The 18,756-nt window shown below is 61.6% G+C and overlaps 1 protein-coding gene across 3 annotated transcripts in view; it reads right to left on the reverse strand.

The window, feature by feature from the left end:
• Nucleotides 1-18,756, reverse strand: part of ZC3H3 (zinc finger CCCH-type containing 3) — a 113,816-nt gene that overhangs the window by 31,715 nt on the left and 63,345 nt on the right. For 2 of the 3 annotated variants that reach the window (XM_033203724.1, XM_033203723.1), the window contains exons 7-10: nt 7,986-8,173; nt 974-1,019; nt 738-896; nt 572-641 (exon numbers count right to left, since the gene is read on the reverse strand). In XM_033203724.1, coding sequence (XP_033059615.1) covers nt 572-641; nt 738-896; nt 974-1,019; nt 7,986-8,173 — 463 coding nt within the window. The remainder of the gene's footprint in view (nt 1-571; nt 642-737; nt 897-973; nt 1,020-7,985; nt 8,174-18,756) is intronic. The other variant, XM_033203725.1, reaches the window with a different exon arrangement.

The following is an 18,756-nucleotide window of genomic DNA, read 5'->3' on the forward strand; positions in this document are numbered from 1 at the left end:
CCCTGACCCCAGCCCCGGGGCGCTCTTGCTTCTTCCCAGCAGGCGACCCACCTTGGCTCAAAGCAAGTCTGTGGGGTTTTAGGCGGGGACAACTGCATGCGCCAGGAGTCCAGCTGTTTCCCCTCCAGCCCCTCCCTCCTGCCTTCTGCCCAGGCAGCCTCCCCACCCAGCCCCTCACATACAGCTTCCCCGCTCCTGCCAACCCCAGTCTGAAGAGGCCCTGAGGCCTCAGCCCTGGGTCTACAGGGGCACCTGTGGGACCGCCTTTCCCCGGGCATGTATAAAGGAGGCCTGGGGATCTGGTGAGGCCTGGTGCTGTCAGGAGAAGGGAAAAGAGACCCCTGTGCATGGTAAGCGGGGACCCTATCAGTGCTGCTTTCCTGGGAAGAGGTAGCCCAGCTGCAAAACCTACAGTGGGGTAGAGGCGGTACAGCAGACTTTAAGGACGCCAGGGCAGGGATCTGCATGTCCCAAGCCCAGGGAAAGCTGTGGGCCCCATCTGCCCAGAGGCCAGGCGGCCGAGGCCCCAGAGAAAGGTGCACAGGAACAGGGCCACCAGCGCTGCACTCACCTTCTCCTTGGACACATGGTGGGAGAAGGGGCAGGTCCCATCCGTTTTCTTGCAGGTGCCCCGGACAAACCTGCAGCACCAGGAGAAAAGGGTGTGAGGAAGGGCCAGCAGGGACCACGGGCGGGGCCCAGCACAGAACCTCCCCCAGGCGAGGGCAGGAGGGCACCTGGTGCACACGGCCACCTTCTCCGGGTCGTGGATGTAAGGGCAGCGCTCGCCACGGTTGCACCTGCCGAAGCGGTTATAGTACATGCAGTACTCCTTCCTCTTCTCCCTCCGCTGCCGGGCCTGCCGGATGATGGCCAGGCTGCGCTGCACCGCCCGGCTGCAGACAGGGAGAGAGGTGCGTGAGCCCGAAGGGAAGTAGGGAGCCCCACCCACTGCCCAGCCCGAAGGCAGTACCTGGCCAGGGAACGGCTACAGCTGCCTGCAGGATCCAGCCGGCCTGTCGGGGAGAGAGGCACGGGTCATAGCAGGCCACAGCCTTGCCTGCAGGCCCTTTCCCTGCTAACCCCCTTAGTCAAGGCCCTCAGGGGTCCCAGCCCTCGGCTCAGGCAAAGCCTCCCTCCAGGAAACTGCCCAGAGCTCCCCTCCCCACAGTGACGCCCTGGGCCCTGCCAGGAGCCTCTGGGGACACAGCACCTGAGAGTGGGGAGCTGCTGGGCCCTGTGTCTGGCTCTTCTCCAGGGCAGGGTCCAGGAAGGGTTCCTGTCCCTGCCCTCAGAGCCAGCAAAGCCAGGCAGCACCCTCGGAGGGCCTGGACACGTGGGCTAGAGCCGCCCACCTGTCCCTGCGGCCTCCCTGGTCAGGCTCCCCAGGGCCACACTCTGCTGGCCGGAACTCCCCTGCTGGCTTCCTCATGTCCCTGGGTGCCCATCCTGGGCCGAGGCAGTGACTGGCCAATGGACACTGCTCCTGGCTCTCTCCTCAGCCCCTGCCACCCAGGAAGCTGCCCTGTAAACAGAATAGCTGCTAACAGCAGCCCCTCCCTCTGCCAGAGCCTGGGCTGGGGCTTATGGGGGACCTGCAGGGTCACTTAGACCAGGGCGTGAATATGGCCCATGGGGCACACATGGTCTGGCCTTTTAGGAGCAAGAACGGTTTCTGGTTTTTAGAGGACTGTAAAACTAAAGAAATGCAGCAGAGAAGGTGTGGGGACAAAGCCCGCTTGGCGGAGGCATCTGCCCGGCTGCCCACTGCAGCTGTGGGCTCCTGGGGGAAGGGCACCTGTCCCTGAGGCCCTGGGCTGGCCCTAGCAGATCCTGGCTAGTGCCTGTTACTCTAAATTTTAGAGGTGCCTCATCAGATACTCCTCAAAACCCTGAGCATAAGGACCACCCCAGCCTTTCTGAAACTGCACACCATGGCCTGAGAGGGCGGCAGTGGCAGGAAGGGAATGGACTTTGGGACTGCACATGGCCGAGTGCTGTGAGGCCTCAGAGCCAAGGGGATGAGGCGGGGAGGGGGTGCTACCTGGAGGAGGAGGGTCTGCTCCGGTGACACAGCCCTGCCTGCCTTCTACAGACAGAGGTCACCCAGGATCATGGGGTGGGCAGGGCAGGGCGAGCCTGCTGAGGGCGGCTTTCCCGGGTTCCTCAAATACGTGCATAATCCTGCCCAGACCAGATCCAATTTCCTCCAGGGCAAATGCTGAAATGGACACTGCAGTTAAGAGGCAGAGGTGACATCACTCAGAAATTCTGGGGACCTGAGGTGGCGACAAAGCCATCCTGCTTTAAAAAGGGATGTCCCAAAGCTGCCCAGCCCCAAATAGCCAGCCCTGCCCCACTCTGAGCACTGGAGAGCAGCCTCGTCCTCACTCCCCAGATGGCCCAGCAGCCGCAGGCTCCCACCTGAGGACCCAAGCCTACTGCCCCTTTGCACCCTCAGGCTGGAGCCCCCCACACTCCTCACTTTGTGCTTTGTATCCAGCCCAGTGCTCCCTGGCTGGGGTCAATGGTGCTGCTGCCCTTCGCCCTCAGGGACCCTGCCTACTGTCCCCACTCGCAGACCATCTCAAGTTTCAAAAGGGCAGCTCCAGAGCTGAGTTGCAGTGAGCCCTGTGGGTGCAGAAGCAGGAACTAGTAATGGTGCCTGGGGGCAGGAAAGGAGGCACTGAGGAAAGTAGAAACCTGCGGGGTGTGGGGAGGCCAAGGGCAAAGGGAGGGTGACGAGGGTCTTGGTGCGGGGGGGACCAATGGGGGGGGAGCTCAGGGCAGCCCCTGTTCTCAGGCTGGGACCCTTCGTCCCCGAGTGGGCAGCAGGGCCCTGTCCAGGCAGCACGGGCATGCCCTCGCACCTGCCAGACCGTGTGGTGAGGGACGCGGTAATGCGGCGGCCTGTCGGCATTGCTGGTTCCCAGGCTCTCGCCCAGGCTGCCGGTAACACTGTGACGCCATCTGCTCCCAGCCAGGGACATGCCGGCATCACATGCCCGCCTGGCACGTGACAGGGTGCAGCGGGGGGGGGGGGGGGGTACTTCCCTTTCCACTTTGTGCTATTTAAAAAACATGCCAGTGTGTCGGCCAGGCACGGTGGCTCATCCCTGTAATCCCAGCACTTCGGGAGGCCGAGGCAGGCAGATCACCTGAGGTCCAGAGTTCGAAACCAGCCATGACCAACATGGAGAAATCCCGTCTCTACTGAAAATACAAAATTAGCTGGGTGTGGTGGCACATGTCTGTAATCCCAGCTGCTCCGGAGGCTGAGGCAGGAGAATGGCTTGAACCCGGGAGGCGGAGGTTGCTGTGAGCCGAGATCACGCCATTGCACTCCAGCCTGGGCTACAAGAGCGAAACTCCGTCTCAAAAAAAAAAAAGTCCCAGTGTGAGGCTCACGACAGGAGTTCTGACAAGAACAGGAGGCACTTTTCCAAATGCTTTGCAGTATTAAAAAATGCACATAAAATAGCTGGCTGGAAAAGAGGCAGGGGCTGCCTGAGAGGTGCTAAAAAGTTCAACTGAATAACCCCCAGCAACTCAACAGCAGAAGGCGCCGTGCATTCCAGAGAACTTTCACTTCCCCAGGATCTTCCCAGAACAGACATGGCTCCCGCCAGCCCCACCCCTTGCTCGGTGCCCAGTGCCGGCTCTGGGCCAGGCTCCGCTGGGCACCGCTGGATGTCAGGCCCTGTAAGGCAAGCGCGGTGGGGGCCCTGCAGTCAGAGGTTCCTTAGCACCTCCAGTCCCTGCTCCAGCCAGCACCCACTGGACAGCTGCTGCCTGGCCCAAGGGACAATATCCATGATGAGCGGCACACGCAGGCAGCCCCAATTCCCAGGCCAGCCCTCTCCCAGGAAGTCAGGCAGGGCCGCGCCAAGCCCTGGTCTGCTCACAGCATGCCCACCAGGCCCTCCAGGGCACGTCCATCTGGTACATGGAAACTGCACCCTTGGGAGAAGGCGGCCAGCACCAGAGGGCACCCCAGGAGAGGCAATGTGGGGCGGGGGCTCTCAGACAGGGCCTTTGTCACCCCAGGGAGGGAGGGCAGGTGATGAGCAGGGGAGGTGCAGAGGCCGGACGTGCCAGGAACACGCAGCAGCTGGCCCGCAGCAGGGAGGGCCACAACCACAGGTGCCTGGGGGCTTGGGGGACACAGAACAAGCCAAGGCCAGCCCTGTGGCCAGAGTCTGGGGCCTCTGCCCCATCACAGGGACCGTCAAGCTCTTGGTGGCCATATATGGGCCATGTTCATTGGGGGCCTACACAGGAGTATGTGGGGAGGGGCCCTGGAGCTCAGCCCTTCAGGTGGCAGGTGGGCTGGGAAGGGAGGGCTCGGCTTCACGGAGTGGGGAAGCTGGGGGTCGAAGCCACACTGTCCTCTGCCGTCATGGGCCCAAAGCCCAGGGGGCTCAGCCAGGACAACCACCCCCACCCCTTCCAAGAGGCTGCACTTTCTTGTTGAAGTCAAATTTCTGCTGACACCAGGGGAGCAAATTTATTTCTTTAATTATTATTCCTCTTAAGTGGGCTGGTCAGCGGTATCCCACAGCTGGGAGCCATCTACCTTCCTCATGGCGAGGCGGGGCTGGTGGGGGCCCAGGCAGCTGGAGCTGTGGCCTTGGCTGTCGACCCAAAGGGCAGGTGCGGCCTCACTGGGCTCTGCAGAGCCCCAGGACTGCCACAGTCACCACCAAGGCTGGCCAGCAGGACACCAGAGGCCGCAGCCCTACTTGATGGAAGGCGGGGCCTCCCCAGGGGCAGGGGTGGGAGGAAGGAGGCCCCAGGCCCTGCCTGCCACCGGCCTCTGTGCACCAGACCCTCCTTGCTTGTGTTGCTGAGGCCGAATGAGGGAGCTCTGGGTTGCTGCTGGTGCAGGGGTGAGATGCACCCCAGAAGGGCTGGGGGAACCAGACTGGCTCTCTGATGGCTCTGGGGCAAGGGAAGGGACAGCAGAGGCAGGGGCCAGTCAGCAAGGGTGGCCAGGATAGACTGTCCGCAGTGTGGTGATGTCAGGGGCTCTGCGCTCGCCGGGGCTCTGCCATGTGTGTAAATGGCCAGGCAAGCTTCTGCGGAGCTCAGCACTTGGCACCGATGGGGAGACGCAGGAGCGCCGCAGCCTCCCAGGGAGGAGTGTGGCAGCCCCTCCCTCCCCTCCCCACTGCTGAGCAGGCCAGGGCTATACACTCCCTTCTCCTCAAAGCTCAGACCCTGGGCCATTCGGTGGTGGGCACCGTGTCTGAAGGGGCCACGTGCAAACCTGCTGCCTGCCACAGGCATCTCATGGACACTGAGGGATGGGAGGAGCCAGGGTGGCAGGTGCACCTCCCTCAACAGGCCCACCCAGCCCAATACAAGTGGGCCACAGGATCCCGGCGACCCAAGGACCCCGGTGCAGGGAGACGGACCCAAGCCACAAGCCCCTCCGTGGGTCCCACAGATGCACGGTACGGGGAGAGTCCCAAGGACACACCGTGACCTGGGGTGAAGAGGTGGGGCCAGCCTCGGCACTGTGCAGGGAGTGGGATGCAGCTGCTGTAGTGGGGGCCATTCCCTGAGTGGATGGGTCCCTGGGATGGACTCTGGCTCTGGAAAGCGCAGCAGGCATCCCCTCCCTGGCTCCGGCTTCCGCAGAGCAGGGCAGGGCCTGCAGACTGACTGCCAGGAGCAGCCTCAGCCGCCTATCCTGGCCGCCCGGGGCTCTCGGGGACATCGGAACATCATGGTCTCCATGGCTGCTGTCTTGGCCACTTAACCATCAACCTCAGTCAATGCTATTATCATGACTACCGGGAGCTTTCTGAATGGGGGTGCAGCGGTGCCAGGCAGACCCTGCCTGCCCCCAACCCATCTCATCTCCCTGCTGGCTGTGCACGGGGTCCTGCAGTGTCTCACACCCCTGCACGCTCCCGCCCAGGCCTCTGCATGGTCACCTAGGGATGCTCTTGCTGCTCCTGTCCCTTCTGAACTCCTCTCAGTTTTCAGCTCATGAGAAAGGCCTCCCTGACCGCCTGACTGGACACGAGTCTGGGAATCTACGCCTGTGGGCCCTAGGAATCTTCACGCGTGTTCAGCCCGCGCCTCCCCCTGCACTAGGCATGTCAGAGGCAGCATCCGTGGGAGGTGCAGGGCACCCTCCCACCCAGGCAGGCAGGTGAGGGCTCGGGGCACCCTTCCCTGGGCAGAGGGATCAGCCCGGATGCTCTGCCCACTGCCTTCAGGACCAGAGAGGAAAGCCAGTGCCAGGACTGTGCCTGCAGGGTCAGTGCTCTCAGGACGGTGCCAGCCAACTTGGGGCTTGGCCTCTGCCAAGGAGGCCCAGGGGGAAGGTGGGACCACCCGGCATGAGCAGAGAGGCACCTCATGGCTTTGTCCCTGGGGGGTCAAGCACGACGTCCTCAGAGCGCCTGTTGCCGGCCCCGGGAGCTCCACTGCTCAGGCTCCCTGTTGGCCCACAAGGCTGGTGGTGGGTGGATGGCCGCGGGCACCTGGGACCTGCTGTGCCAGAGACTAGCCAGGGGCTTATACTTCACTGAGGGAATGACTGTTGGAGATGAGCCCGAGGCCCCTGCCCTCCATGATACAAACAGCTGTGTGTAGGGCCCCACATGCCACGAAGCTCCGGAGTCAGAGGGTCAGAGGTAACCAGAGAAGGCGCTGCTGGGTGACAGGAGGGCCTATGCCCCAACCCACGGCAGCATCCCCCAGGGGCGGAGCCTCACCAAGGCCCCCATGTTCTCAGCCAGCTCCTGCACTGAGCACCTGGGGTGTAGCAGAGATGAGGCCACACACACAAATCACACCGCCCAGTCCCTCAAGGTACGGGTGGGGAAGCGGAGGCACACACAGGAGTGACACAGTGCCCAGGAAGGGACCCAGGGCTTCTCACCAGATCCTCTGCAAGTGAGGACTTATTCCCGCCCAGTTCACCAGGCCCCCACAGCCCCAGCCACCAGCCTGCAGGCATGGTCAGGGGCACTGGCCAGACACAGTGTGGCTCAGAGCCCTGTGAAGCAGGTGCCAGGGCCCCCATGCTGCTCCCAGCGACCCTGCCCAGGAAACAGCCTGGAAGCCCCTGGAGCCCAGAGATGAACACCAGGAACACAGCCAGGCAGGGTGGCCAGTGAGGCTGGCTTCCAGGGAAGGACGCTTCCCGCCTCTCCTCTGACCCCCACAGACCCTGCCCTCGGAGTCCACCTCCTCCAGGGCTGAACCTGTTCTCCCTCTAGGCCCCAGGCAGGTCGGGGGGCCAGCAGGGCCCAGCCTCTGCAATCCCAACACCGCCTGCAATCTCCCCCACCCTTTTTTTTTGATGGACAAGAAGGGGTAAAATCGGACTGAAACCAAAATATTTTTCTAGTTAATTTGTAGGATAAGCGAATCCAAAGCATTTCCTTCTCCTGAGCCTGTCTCCCTGGGCTGGGAGGGTGTGAGGTGGCGGTGCCGGCTGCCTCCAGACACAGTTGTCGAGGCGTCACCAATGCGATTACGGGCACCGCGGCCCCAGGTGTGCGCTCGCCCGGGCGTGTTTACCGTACCTGGCCTCATCCTTTTTCCAAAAGCGAAACACGGTGCTTGTGAGCAACTCTCCCCTACCCCACAGAAAATCAGGGGCCGCTCAGTCACACGAACCGGGCACCACTCCAGAGCCCTTCCCGGGGGATGCCAGAGAAAGGCCTCCTGGCACCCTCCATTCTCCGGCTGCCCTGTCAGTCTCACTAGGGATGGCTACGAAGGCGCTGGGTGTATGGAAGAGTGAAATTAACTCCCAGGCTGGGAGGTGACCCACTTGGGCAGTGCTTGTTTGGACTGGCTCCCCGGGAGCATGAGGCCCCTGACCTCCTCCCTAAGACAGGGGCGTGAGCCAAGGCCCAGAGGAGCCACAGCATGTTGGAGTTTGGGGGTCTGGCCTGCAGTGCCCACCACACACTGGCCGGACGGTGTCACCTCCCAGCGCCCCCGCCCTCACCTCTCACCTGTACGGAGAAGCGGCCTGCTGCCCGCATCGCAGGGCTGGCCAGGGGTCTTGGAGAGTTTGTTGGCAGACACTTTGTACAGGACCCCTCCGATGCAGCGGTACCCTTTGCTCCGCCACCGAGGGGAGCCTGGTTGGGCTTTCCCACCCCCGCTGGCAATTGGACGCAGGCGGTTCAGCACCAGGGACCTGCAGAGACAGGAAATGCCCATCAAACCTGGCCCCAGGACAAACTACGATCTGATGGTCAGTGCCAGAGGCGGAGTCCAGGCCTGGCCTCCCGAGGGGACAGGGAGCAGCACCTGCGGCGGGCGGGCACACGCTCCAGCTGCGATGACCACGCGCCACGGGCCCAGCTGCCAAGAGACTTCTGGCCCCCTCTGGCCCCCGACCCCCACCTCAGGGACACTTTGGCCGTCATCAGGGAACACTGACAAGGAATCCCAGGAAGTGGCACCCCCGACCCCACCCACGAGGCTGGGAACTCCTGAGCCCCTAAGAGCCACGGTGAGGGAGCAGTGTCCTTCGGTGCACACCTCTCTCGTGGACAAAACCACCAACGCCCTGGCCAACTGGCTGTGCACTGCGGGGTAAGGGTCCCTGGGGCTGCAGGGCAGAGGGGCTGCAAGGTGTCCACGTGCTGGTGAGAAGCACACCTGGCCCTTGGTACCTGGGCTGAGGCTCCCTTGAGTCTGCTTCAAGGCTGGGGCTATTTCTACCAAAGCGGCCCCGGCATACACCACCCTAGCCTTCAGGACCACAGACATCATAGGGTCAGCTCCACCCTGTCCTGCCTCCCCTTCATCCACAGCTCAGAGAGCCCTGCACCGAGAGTACACAGCGACAGCCTCACAGACCCCTGGCCAGGCAGGTTGAGGGATATGCAAGTCCAAGGGCTGAAGAGGCCGTGACAGCCCCTGGAGTTAGCTGAGCAGATGACCCTGGCTAGAGGAGGAGACCTAGGCCAACAGACCCTGAGCCCTGGCAGCCCCCACTCCTGCCAGATACTCCACAGCCTCCGGGAAGCCAAGGGGCAGAGTAAGACAGGAGGGGCCTGAGCTGCACTCCAGAGGCACCTCCCTGCAGCTGCCAGCCACACCCACAGCCCTGCGGACCCGCGGGCAAGCAGCCCCCAAAGTGGGGGGCTCAGGGCTTGACATAGGCCTCTACAGGGCACGGGGCTGCCAGGGTGCATTTCAGCAGTGATTAGCTCATGCAAATTGAGCTTCATTCCACATGGGCTCACATTCTGCTTAGGAAGCCATGACCCCTGAGGTGGATACCGTGCCCCCAGCAAATCTGGGCAGCAAATGTGGGCAAGACGTTTTTGGGCAGCCATGGACACACAGGCAGCAAAGGGACCAGTCAAGTGGGAGGCGAGGGCGGGCAGCTCAGGCCTGGCACCGGGCTGTGCCCCTGCTCTACGCTCTCCATGCCACACCGGTCCCCATGGCCCTGCAGCTGCACAGGCCTCTGCTGTGGAATACCCAAGCCCCGCAACTCTGCCACAGCTGCAGGAGACCCTTTTCCAGCTGGTCTGGGCCAGGGTGGGGCGCCCCCTAGACTCAGACCTATAGCAAGCATGAAGGTGGGGCTCGCTTGTCTGGCTGGATGGGGCAGGTGCAGGGGGACGGCAGCATATCCACGTAGTCAAAGCTACCCACGAGGAGCCAACAGACCTGGTGGTACTGGGGACGGAGCAGCCCCGCTGTCGGGTTCAGCCGCCATCCCCACCGCTCAGCCCCACAACCCCTCCGGGCCTCGGTCCCTCTGCCTGCAAGCTGGGGTAATTCTCAGCAGCCGGGGGCCTCCAAGGGCCCATTAGAGAGAACGGGAGCAGAGAGAGCCTGGCACCGGGGATTGGAGCTGCAGTGTAAGTACAAGCACTGCGGCCAGAGCACTTAACCCAGTTTCCTTTAATTAAAATTCTAGTTCACAAACACCAATCTTGGCGGGAAAGAGCCCACCAAGGGGCCTGGCAGTGCTGAGTGGTCTGCTGGCCCCACCTCCCACCCATCCTGTCTGCGCCCTGCACACTCCAGCTGCTCCCCAACCCCTGGCCGGGCACTGTCTGGACCAGAAGGGTGGAGGGTAGGCTCTCATCAGATCCTGGGGTCCCGGTGCAGCCCTGGCCTCCGGGTGCCTGCAGGCCCAGCAGGTGCATGGCCCATACCTTCAGCTTATCCTGGCACAAGGCCTGGAGGGAGGGCCAGGCCAGGCAGAACCTCCTGCACCAGCCTCTCGGTTGGAGAACCCCGTCAGTCCCAGGGGCTCACAGACAGGTTCTGACCTTCCACAGGAGCTACAGCCACTGTCTAGGGGACACTCAGCTTGACCCCAAATCCCACAGTCAGGCTGAGCCCAGGGCCCTGCACCAGCCCCACAGTACCCACAGGCCTGAGGAGTCTCACCGCCCACAGCCAGCTGCTCCTTCATACGCCAGCCCAGGGCCGGGGCAGCATTGGGAGGGTGAGGGGGCTGGTGGCCAGGGTGCACCCCCAACTGCAGCACCAGCCACTCACAGAGCCTCTGGCCATCATACAACTGGGGCCAGAGCTAACTGTGGTCCTTGCCCCAGTAAGGCCGCTCAGGGCCAGCCTGGACTTGCTCCCGGGAGCCCCCAGCTCCCTGCCTCCCCACAGGCTCCAGTGAATAGATGGTAAGGCTGCACTCTCCCGGGAAGCACCACTCCTGCATGCCCCACCCTCCCCACAGCACAGGATGGGTTCAACGCCGGCCGCCACAAAGCAGGAGGCACACGCAGGCAGCAGAGCCAACCCAGCCCCGCCTGGGTCCAGCCAGGACGCCCTGAGGGGATGGCTGGGAGGGAGGCCCAGAACCCAGGCACGCGAGGACTCACCTATGGGAGTGTCCCCTGACTGAGGCTCATATGGGGACGGGCCACCACCCACTGACGGTGCAGCTCTCCAAAGGCACCTGGAGGGAGGGCGAGGCCCGGGCCTGCAGCACCTGCTCCCCTCCCCCAGGGGCGGCCACAGCTGGCCAGGCCCAGGGAAGGGCCAGTGGGGCAGAAGCAGCAGGGCCTCTGGGGGTCAGGAGGCACTGGAAGCTTCCAGGACCACCCCACCCACCAGGGCTGTCCCTCAGCTCTATCTCAGGAGCTTGGTCTGGCCATGCCCCTGCTCATTTTTTTTTTTATTTTTATTTTTTGAGATGGAGTTTCGCTCTTGTGGCCCAGGCTAGAGTGCAACGGTGCGATCTCGGCTCACTGCAACCTCCGCCTCCTGGGTTCAAGAGATTCTCCTGCCTCAGCCTCCAGAGTGTCTGGGATTACAGGCGTGTGCCAACACGCCCGGCTAATTTTTGTATTTTTAGTAGAGACGGGGTTTCACCCCATTGGCCAAGCTGGTCTTGCACTCCTCACCTCAGGTGGTCCACCTGCCTTGGCCTCCCAAAGTGCTGGGACTACAGGTGTGAGCCACTGCACCCAGCCGCCCCCGCTCATTCTTATGGATGAACACGAACAATTAGCTTGTCCCCTTCTCCTCCCTCCTAAAAAACACCACTTACTAGAGTGTGAGAGCACCCAGAGAACGTTCGTGGATCTGGGTGGAATGGAGACGCCACAGCCCCTGCCGAGCCGTCCCGGACTCTGTGCCCGCTCTTCATGCTTGGGAATGTTTCCAGCCCCCCACTGCCCACCACCACCTCGGAGCCCAGGGCCTCCTGGGAATGGGAGAGGTGCTTCCCGGTGCTCAGCACACCTAGCCCAGCAGCCTCATTCCGAGAAGCTGAATCCTGGGAAGATGCTGTGGCAGAACCTCGGGCCTGCGCAGGTTGGCGGGCGACGGAGAGTTGTCTGGGGTTGCCCTCACCCCTGTCCTCGCCCTGGCTGCCTGGCTGGCTTTGGAACCTGCAGCAAGAGGGTGCTGGGAGGGTGTGGGGTGAGGACCTTGTAGCTTTTCATGGCCGTGGGTGTCACAGCACTCCAGTAAATTGTGACCCTAATGGAGAGGACGGCCTTTGGAAACGAACTGCATTGAGAAAGGGGATGAAATTAATGAGATAATAGCAGCGCCAAGGACCCAGAGTGCGCATCTGCCCTCACGGCAAGGCTCTGTAATTCCTTTTCTGCAACGGGAGCTGCAGATCTAAAGGCCTCTCCCATCCGTCCGGCAGGCCCACGCCGCCAGGAAATTTCATTAACGCTGGAAAATAGGAAAGGTATTAAGCGTGGATAATGAAGGCCAGGGAGGGAACAGTGCCTTAAGATAGTCTTCTTTCTCGCCTTTGTAATGGGAGGCATGAACTTTCCCTTCAAATCCATTTCTAATCCATTTGAAATACTACAGCAAATTATCTTTCCTTCAGCCCGAAAGCGGCCAGCCAATTTACTCCGAATAGAAGTGACAATGCCCTGGGATTTATCACCATAACCTTGACTACACCAGGGCGAGGCTGGGCCTCCCCTCTCCCCCCGGGGGGGGCACAAAGGCCAGGAGGGGGAGATAACATTTTAAATGAAAAGCAGCGGTAATGGGGAGAAAGACACACACACCACAGAAGTAGGTGTATAAAGAAGCTGTCTGTGCAGTACTGCTTTAGAAGTAGCCGGAAACTTCCAGGCCAGAGGCTGTCCAGGCTGGCGAGGGGCACCGCGGGCGCCCAGAGGGCTGAATCCAGGCCCTTCTGTCTCTGAAAGCCCCCGTCCTGCCTGAGCCTGGGCCCCTCGGTCTTGCTGAGTGCTGCCAGCGCCGCTAGGCACAGGTGGCAACAGTGGGGGCCGGGTGGACCTCTGACCCTCCACCCTCAGGGATTCCTCTCGCCTGTCCCCCGGACTTCAGTGGTGCTGGGGGCCTGGGCAAGATGGAAGAGAAGCTTGCTCTGAGGTCCTGGTTTTCCTGAAAACCCAAGGGTAAACCATCCACAAGGCATGCCCACGCACAGCCTGCCAGGTGCCAGGCCTCCAGGCCTGCAAGCCCCGGCCCGGGCCACTGCTGCCGAGTGGTCGACGCAAGGACTTTGAGGACCAACCCTAGACACCCACGCTCTACCCACTTCCTGAGGGCACTGCCCGTGGCAGGTCAGAGCAGCCCCCGTGCCGTGTCACGTGCGCCGTGGAGGCCACGTCATTGCTCCTGGGCACAGATGCGCACACACACGTGGAGCAGATCAGTGGCCTCGCAGTCAGGGCAGTGCACGCACATCCAGCAGACCCTGTGCACTGCCTGCCCCAGGGTGAGAGCCTCCGCACCTGCGCTCCCAGCAGAAACCCCAGCTCAGCAGAAACACATCTGACAAACCAGTGCAGCTCCCTGGGCAAGTCCAGCCCTCTGAGCACCCGGCCCTTTCAAACCCTGCTCCCTGCCATGGGCGCTGCCTGCGGTATCTCCATGCCACGGGACCCAGCTCCAAGACCAATCAGAAACTGCTGGGCCTGGCAGTCAGTGTGACTGGCACACTGGCATGGTGGGAAGGCTGAGGGAGGGGCCTGCTCTCTTGACTCAGGCACAGGTGGTGAGGGGACAGGGGGAGGCCTCTTCCACCCTAGAGACCCGGGAAGCAGCCCAGTCCCCAGGATGCCCTGGCTGGACACACACTGGTGGCACCAAGGGTCCAGGCCACAGCCAGGCAGCTTTTAAGCCCGGAAGCCGTGTCTTCCGATTGCCTAGTACCAGAGCACCTTCAGACACATGCTGCCCAGGACAGCCTCCCTGAGGCTCTGTGGCTTGTTCAACAGGGGGGTCTTCCAAGGCCTTGGGTCTTGTGGCCAGGGCTTCGAGGCCTAGGCCAGACTGCAGGCAGCCCTGGGAAGGCCGGGCCTCTCCGGAGTGTCCTCCCAACCCAGCTCCCGGGCCCAGGGGTGTGACCAGTGGCTGCACAAAGGCTGACACAGACCACAGTGGGACCACAGACCCTCATCTGGAGGAGAGCCGCTGACAGGAACCAGGGGCTCCTTCCCCACAGCAGCCCCTCAGCATCCTTCCCTCCCCACCCTCCCAAAGTTCCCATGCCAGCCTCAGTGACACCCCACCCCACATAAGCCCCTGAGAACTCCATGAGGTTGTGTCTGTGCTTGAGGAGAAGACCTGGGAATAGACAAGTGACCGGGAGCAGGGGAGGCGAGGCCAGCAGAGGGAAGAGTCGCTCCCTGACCCTCCAGACTTGCCAGTGGCTCCGCAGCAGCGAGGGCTGGGGTTTGAAGTGTTCTTCTTGCCAAGCGCCACCACTGGGTGGAGCCGGCGAGGGGACATCAGACCCTGGAAGGGAAACTGAAGGCTGAGAGGGACGGTGGGGACCCTCCAGGACCCTCATGTTGTCACCCCGCACCTCCTGCTGCTGCCAATCCAGCTCCAGTCTTGTCTGTTAAACACAAGCCAGCCCCAGCCGGCCTTCCTGCTCCCACAGCCAGGCCCCGCAGGCAGTGTCGGTCGGCAGTTCTCCCCATGAGGGGCCTCCTCAGCCTCCACTCGGACCCCCTGCCCAGGGCCCTCAGCCTCACCACTGACAGAAGCCTCACTTTGAGACAATGTCCAGGCCCTGCACACGCCACACAGAGCCCCAGGCCCGCACTGAGCCAGCTAGGTCTCCACCCTAGTTCACAGCTGAAAAGGGGGCTGCACCCACCCCACCCAGCAGGTTGGTTTGAACACTGCACATCTGACCAAGTCCCTGTCAAGACCCTGTAGTGGGTCCCCTTGTTCTCAAGATGACCAAGTCAGAAGGCCCTGCAGGGCCAGGCACTCAGGTCCTGCTGGCCACAGCTCCCATGCAGCCTCCCTCCAGCCTAGAACTCCTGTTCCCCTGGGAAGTTCTGGTTTCTGGAAAGCACCATGCTCCCTCTTGGCGCCAGGTCTTTGCACATGCTGTCCCTCTGTCCAGATCCCAGGGCAGGCCTGAGGCCAAGTGCAGATGTCACACTACTGGGGAAGCTGAGCACAGGGGTTGTGTCTGCAGAGACCACTGCTGCGCCCCTGGCCCTGCGGATGCGCCGGGCACGCAAGGGGCTCTGTAAATGTGTGTTGCAAGAACACACCCAAGTGTGTGTCACCGTGGGGCTCCCAGGACCTCTTAGGAGGAGCGTGGGGTGGGGAAGGGTCAGGAGGCCCTGGTCAGTTACAGACACTCAGGAAGGAGACCTGTGGCAGGGAGGTGGCTGCCACGGCTTGGTCAGCATATGCAGGGAGTGGGCTCAGGCAGCAAGGGCCAGGCGCTGGGAATGCGGGCTGAGGCAAGATGGGCTCTCTGAGAACCAAGGGAGAAGCGGGGCTCAAGGAGGGAGGCAGGGTCAGAACACATGCCCTGAGAGCTCCGAGAAGGGCCAGGCTGTCCCTGTCTCCCCAGGATGATGACCAGGCTGCTACGGAGGGGACACGGGGACGTGCAACATGCAGACGTGGGAAGACCCTCGGGGGCACAAGTGTGATGACGGCAGGAGAGGTCAAGGGCGGAGCGAGGTCTTGGCCTGGCCCTTGCAGCCTGAAGAGGCAGGACCACAGGAGCAGGCACTGGGCCACGGGGATATGACTCAGGGCCTCCTTGGCTGGGGTTGTGTCCGTGTGTGGGCCGGGGACCCAGCAGCCCCCGGCCAGGTCGCCCAGGCCAGTGGCGACATGCAGTAGACAGGCAGGCCAGCTGGGACACAGAGAAAACAACCAGGGAAGCATTTTTCAGGAAATGGAGCACAATTTTTCGAAGCTTGAAGCCCGAGCAGGGAGTGCAAAGTCAGCAGAAGAGGAGCGGCCGGGGGAGGCGGCGCCGCAGCGAATCCCCAAGTAGGTCAGGCAGAGCCGCGCCGTGACAGGCACTAAACTGCTTAAGTGGGGCTTTCCACTGGAAACGCTGACGCCCCCATCACAGTGCTGGCTCGGGAGGCGAGCATGCGTGTGCGCCCATGGGTGTGCGCGTGTGGGGCTAGCTGGAAGCCTCCCTCACGGCTTCTCCTGGTGCTGAGCTGCTGTAGCCCCCAGTGGGTTGACCAGGCTACATGGAGTCCTCACCTGGAGAGGCCCAGCCCCGTCAGGCTGGGGCAATGCAGGAGAGGTGGGTCTACTGGACAGGCACTCACAGAACGTCCTGGGTTCTGGAGGAGGAAGAGTCCCTCAGGGGAGAGGCCCAAGCTGGGCCGGCAGGGAGGGGCGTGCAGGCCAGAGCAGAGGCATGCGGTAGCGGTGCTAGGCGGGCTCCCGGCTCCTGGACTCTGCCCCCTCGATCTCAGGGGCAGGGCTAAGTGTCCAAGGGCGCGTGGCTGCCAGGGCTGAAATCTGACCACGTAGTGGCCACACAGACCTCACGATGGCTACGGCCACCTGATCGTACAGAAAAGATCCTCTTCTAACTTACTCCTCACAAGTCGGGCCCCCGTCCTCCAAACCCCTAGACCCAGACCATGGGGCCCACACCAGCTCCTAGGGCAGTAGCTGCTGTTTAGCAGGGGCTCTGGCGCCATGGCCAGATGGGCTCTCCAGTCTCCCTCTGTCACCCGCACAGCATCTACGTCCCAGTACGGGGGCCTGCAGACCGGCCAGCTGCTCAGTTTTCCAGGATACACCTCCAGCAGGCAGGCAGGGTTGTAGGCCTGGGTGGGAGCTCAAACCCCTGCACCAGAGGCCAGAGGCGCCATGAGGGGAAAGAGCCATGTAGCCTTGGGGAGAGCAGCCTTGTTTGGGGACCCCATGAGGACAGGGACAGCCTTGAGTGCGGCTGGTCCAGCGGAGGCTGAGCAGGGCCGGCTCCCTGGGCCCCTGGGCTGACTCGTGGAGCAGAGGCTCTGCTGTGCCACCTGAGGACCTTCTCACCGGGCACTGCTCCTTCCGAGGGCCACCCCTGCCCCGTCTCACTCCAGTAATGAATAAGAAGGACTCGGGGGCGCCTCTGCAGCCTGGCTGGGTGGCAGGGGGCAGTACTAATTACACTGCCTCCGTTACAAACGCCGTGGTCCATTATGAGGGGCTGGGACTATTTTATGTATTTTATGTGCTCACATCTATGCAATTGGTATTTCGATCAATGGATGCATTACAAGCTTTCCCTTTAAGAGCCTAATAAACAACAAGATGGAAAGTAAAATTCTCCATAAAATGACACTTTTAAAAATCCATTTCAGCCGAAGCTACTGGTGTTTTGTATGTCAGCTGCAAAAAACAAGCATTAGTGGGACTTCACAGCCCCGCTCCGGAGTGCCGAGTTCAGCTCGTCCGGCAGAGGCACCGGGAGGCCAGGTGCAGCCGTCCTTGGCGGGTCCACGACCCTTTGCACCTGTGCCACCCTTTGAGCTGGGTCATCGGCCCAGGACCCACGCTGCCTGTGCCAGCTACTGAGGGGCAGGCTGGCCAGGAATCCTGCCTAGGCCCTCAAGGGCCCCTCAGGTCACTGCTGTCTAAAGAGACCCACAGCAGACATCCCCCCACTCCCAGACTCTGGGACAGCCCCTCCGAAGACCACACAGCCAATCCAGCTCCGCTCCCTGGAAAAGGGGGGTAACTTCAGCAAACTTCGTGCGGCCCTCCCAAGAACAGTGGTATCTGCAAAAACCACGGAAAACCCACAATAAAAACCCACTCACTTCAGAGGGGTAACCAGAACCGATTATGAAGCAAAGATGTGTGAAAACCAAGAGCCTTGCAAGACACCGGCAAACACCAGCTGGAACACACAAAGAAGAAAAGCCAGAAAAACTATAAAGTAACTTAGGAAAACTTCTACAGCAGGTGTGCCTGGCCAGCATGTGGAAGTTATGGAGCATGGGTCTCCCGGGTGCTGAGAACAGGAGGGAGGTAGGCGGGGCTGGGGATATGAGGTGCTTGTGTGTGTGGCTGAAATCGTAAGAAGAAGAAAATGCAAATCTATGATTTGGAGGCTGGTTCCCTGGTGAGGTCGAGCACCCGATCCAGAGTTTCTAAGGTGATCCGGAAGAGTAAGCATTTCGGAATAATGAAGGGCACAAACAAGCGGGTCAGCAGTGAGGATGGAGAGTCTGGGGACAGCCCATACACCTGCTCACCCGAGTGACGTGGGCACCCTGCACCTGAGTGGGTCAGGGCCTCATTTCAATACATGTGTCTCCATGGGGAGACAAAAGGACTTTGGCCCCTACCTCAGACCACAAGTAAAAATTAATTCAAGAAGCCTCAGGCTTAAAATGTAAAAGCTAAAATAGCCAAGCTTCTAGAAGAAAACATGAATGTGGGGTAGACAAGTATTTCTTAAACAGGACACGAAGAGCACTACTCATAAAAGGCTGAAAACCAGACGCCGTGGAAGAGCAGGCCCTCGGCTGTAAGCAGACGTGTGGGGCGGAAGAGACATCCACACAAAAACGGACTCCCACAGATCAGCCAAAAGGCAAATCACACACAAACAGGCCAACACCCAAAGAGGCCCTTTACAGAAGGGCACCACCACGAGACCTGAGTGAAGAAAAAGATGCCCAGCAATGCCAGCCAGCGGGATGGGCATGAGGCCCCACACCCCCCAGCACGGCGAGCACAGGAGACATGGGCCTGCGAATACCGGCAAGGCCACGGGCCAGCCGCAACGCTCACATGCTGCTGCTGGCAGGCTGGGGCAGCTATGTGGGATATGCTCTGGCCTCAGCTTCCAAAGCTCAGTGTCCATCACCCTCTGAGGCAGCAACTCCACAGAAACAAGGGCTACCAGGCACCCAGAGACAGGCCCGAGACAGCAGCTTCATAACTGGCAAGGATGGGAGAGACCCCAGATACCCACCCATCAACCGCAAGATGGACACACATGGTGTATCCGTATCACAGAACACCACACAGCAGGGAAAAAGAACGAGTTCCCGCCAT

The sequence above is a fragment of the Trachypithecus francoisi genome, unplaced genomic scaffold (genome assembly GCF_009764315.1).
Source record: "Trachypithecus francoisi isolate TF-2019V2 unplaced genomic scaffold, Tfra_2.0 Lachesis_group7, whole genome shotgun sequence".
Lineage (NCBI taxonomy): Eukaryota > Metazoa > Chordata > Mammalia > Primates > Cercopithecidae > Trachypithecus > Trachypithecus francoisi.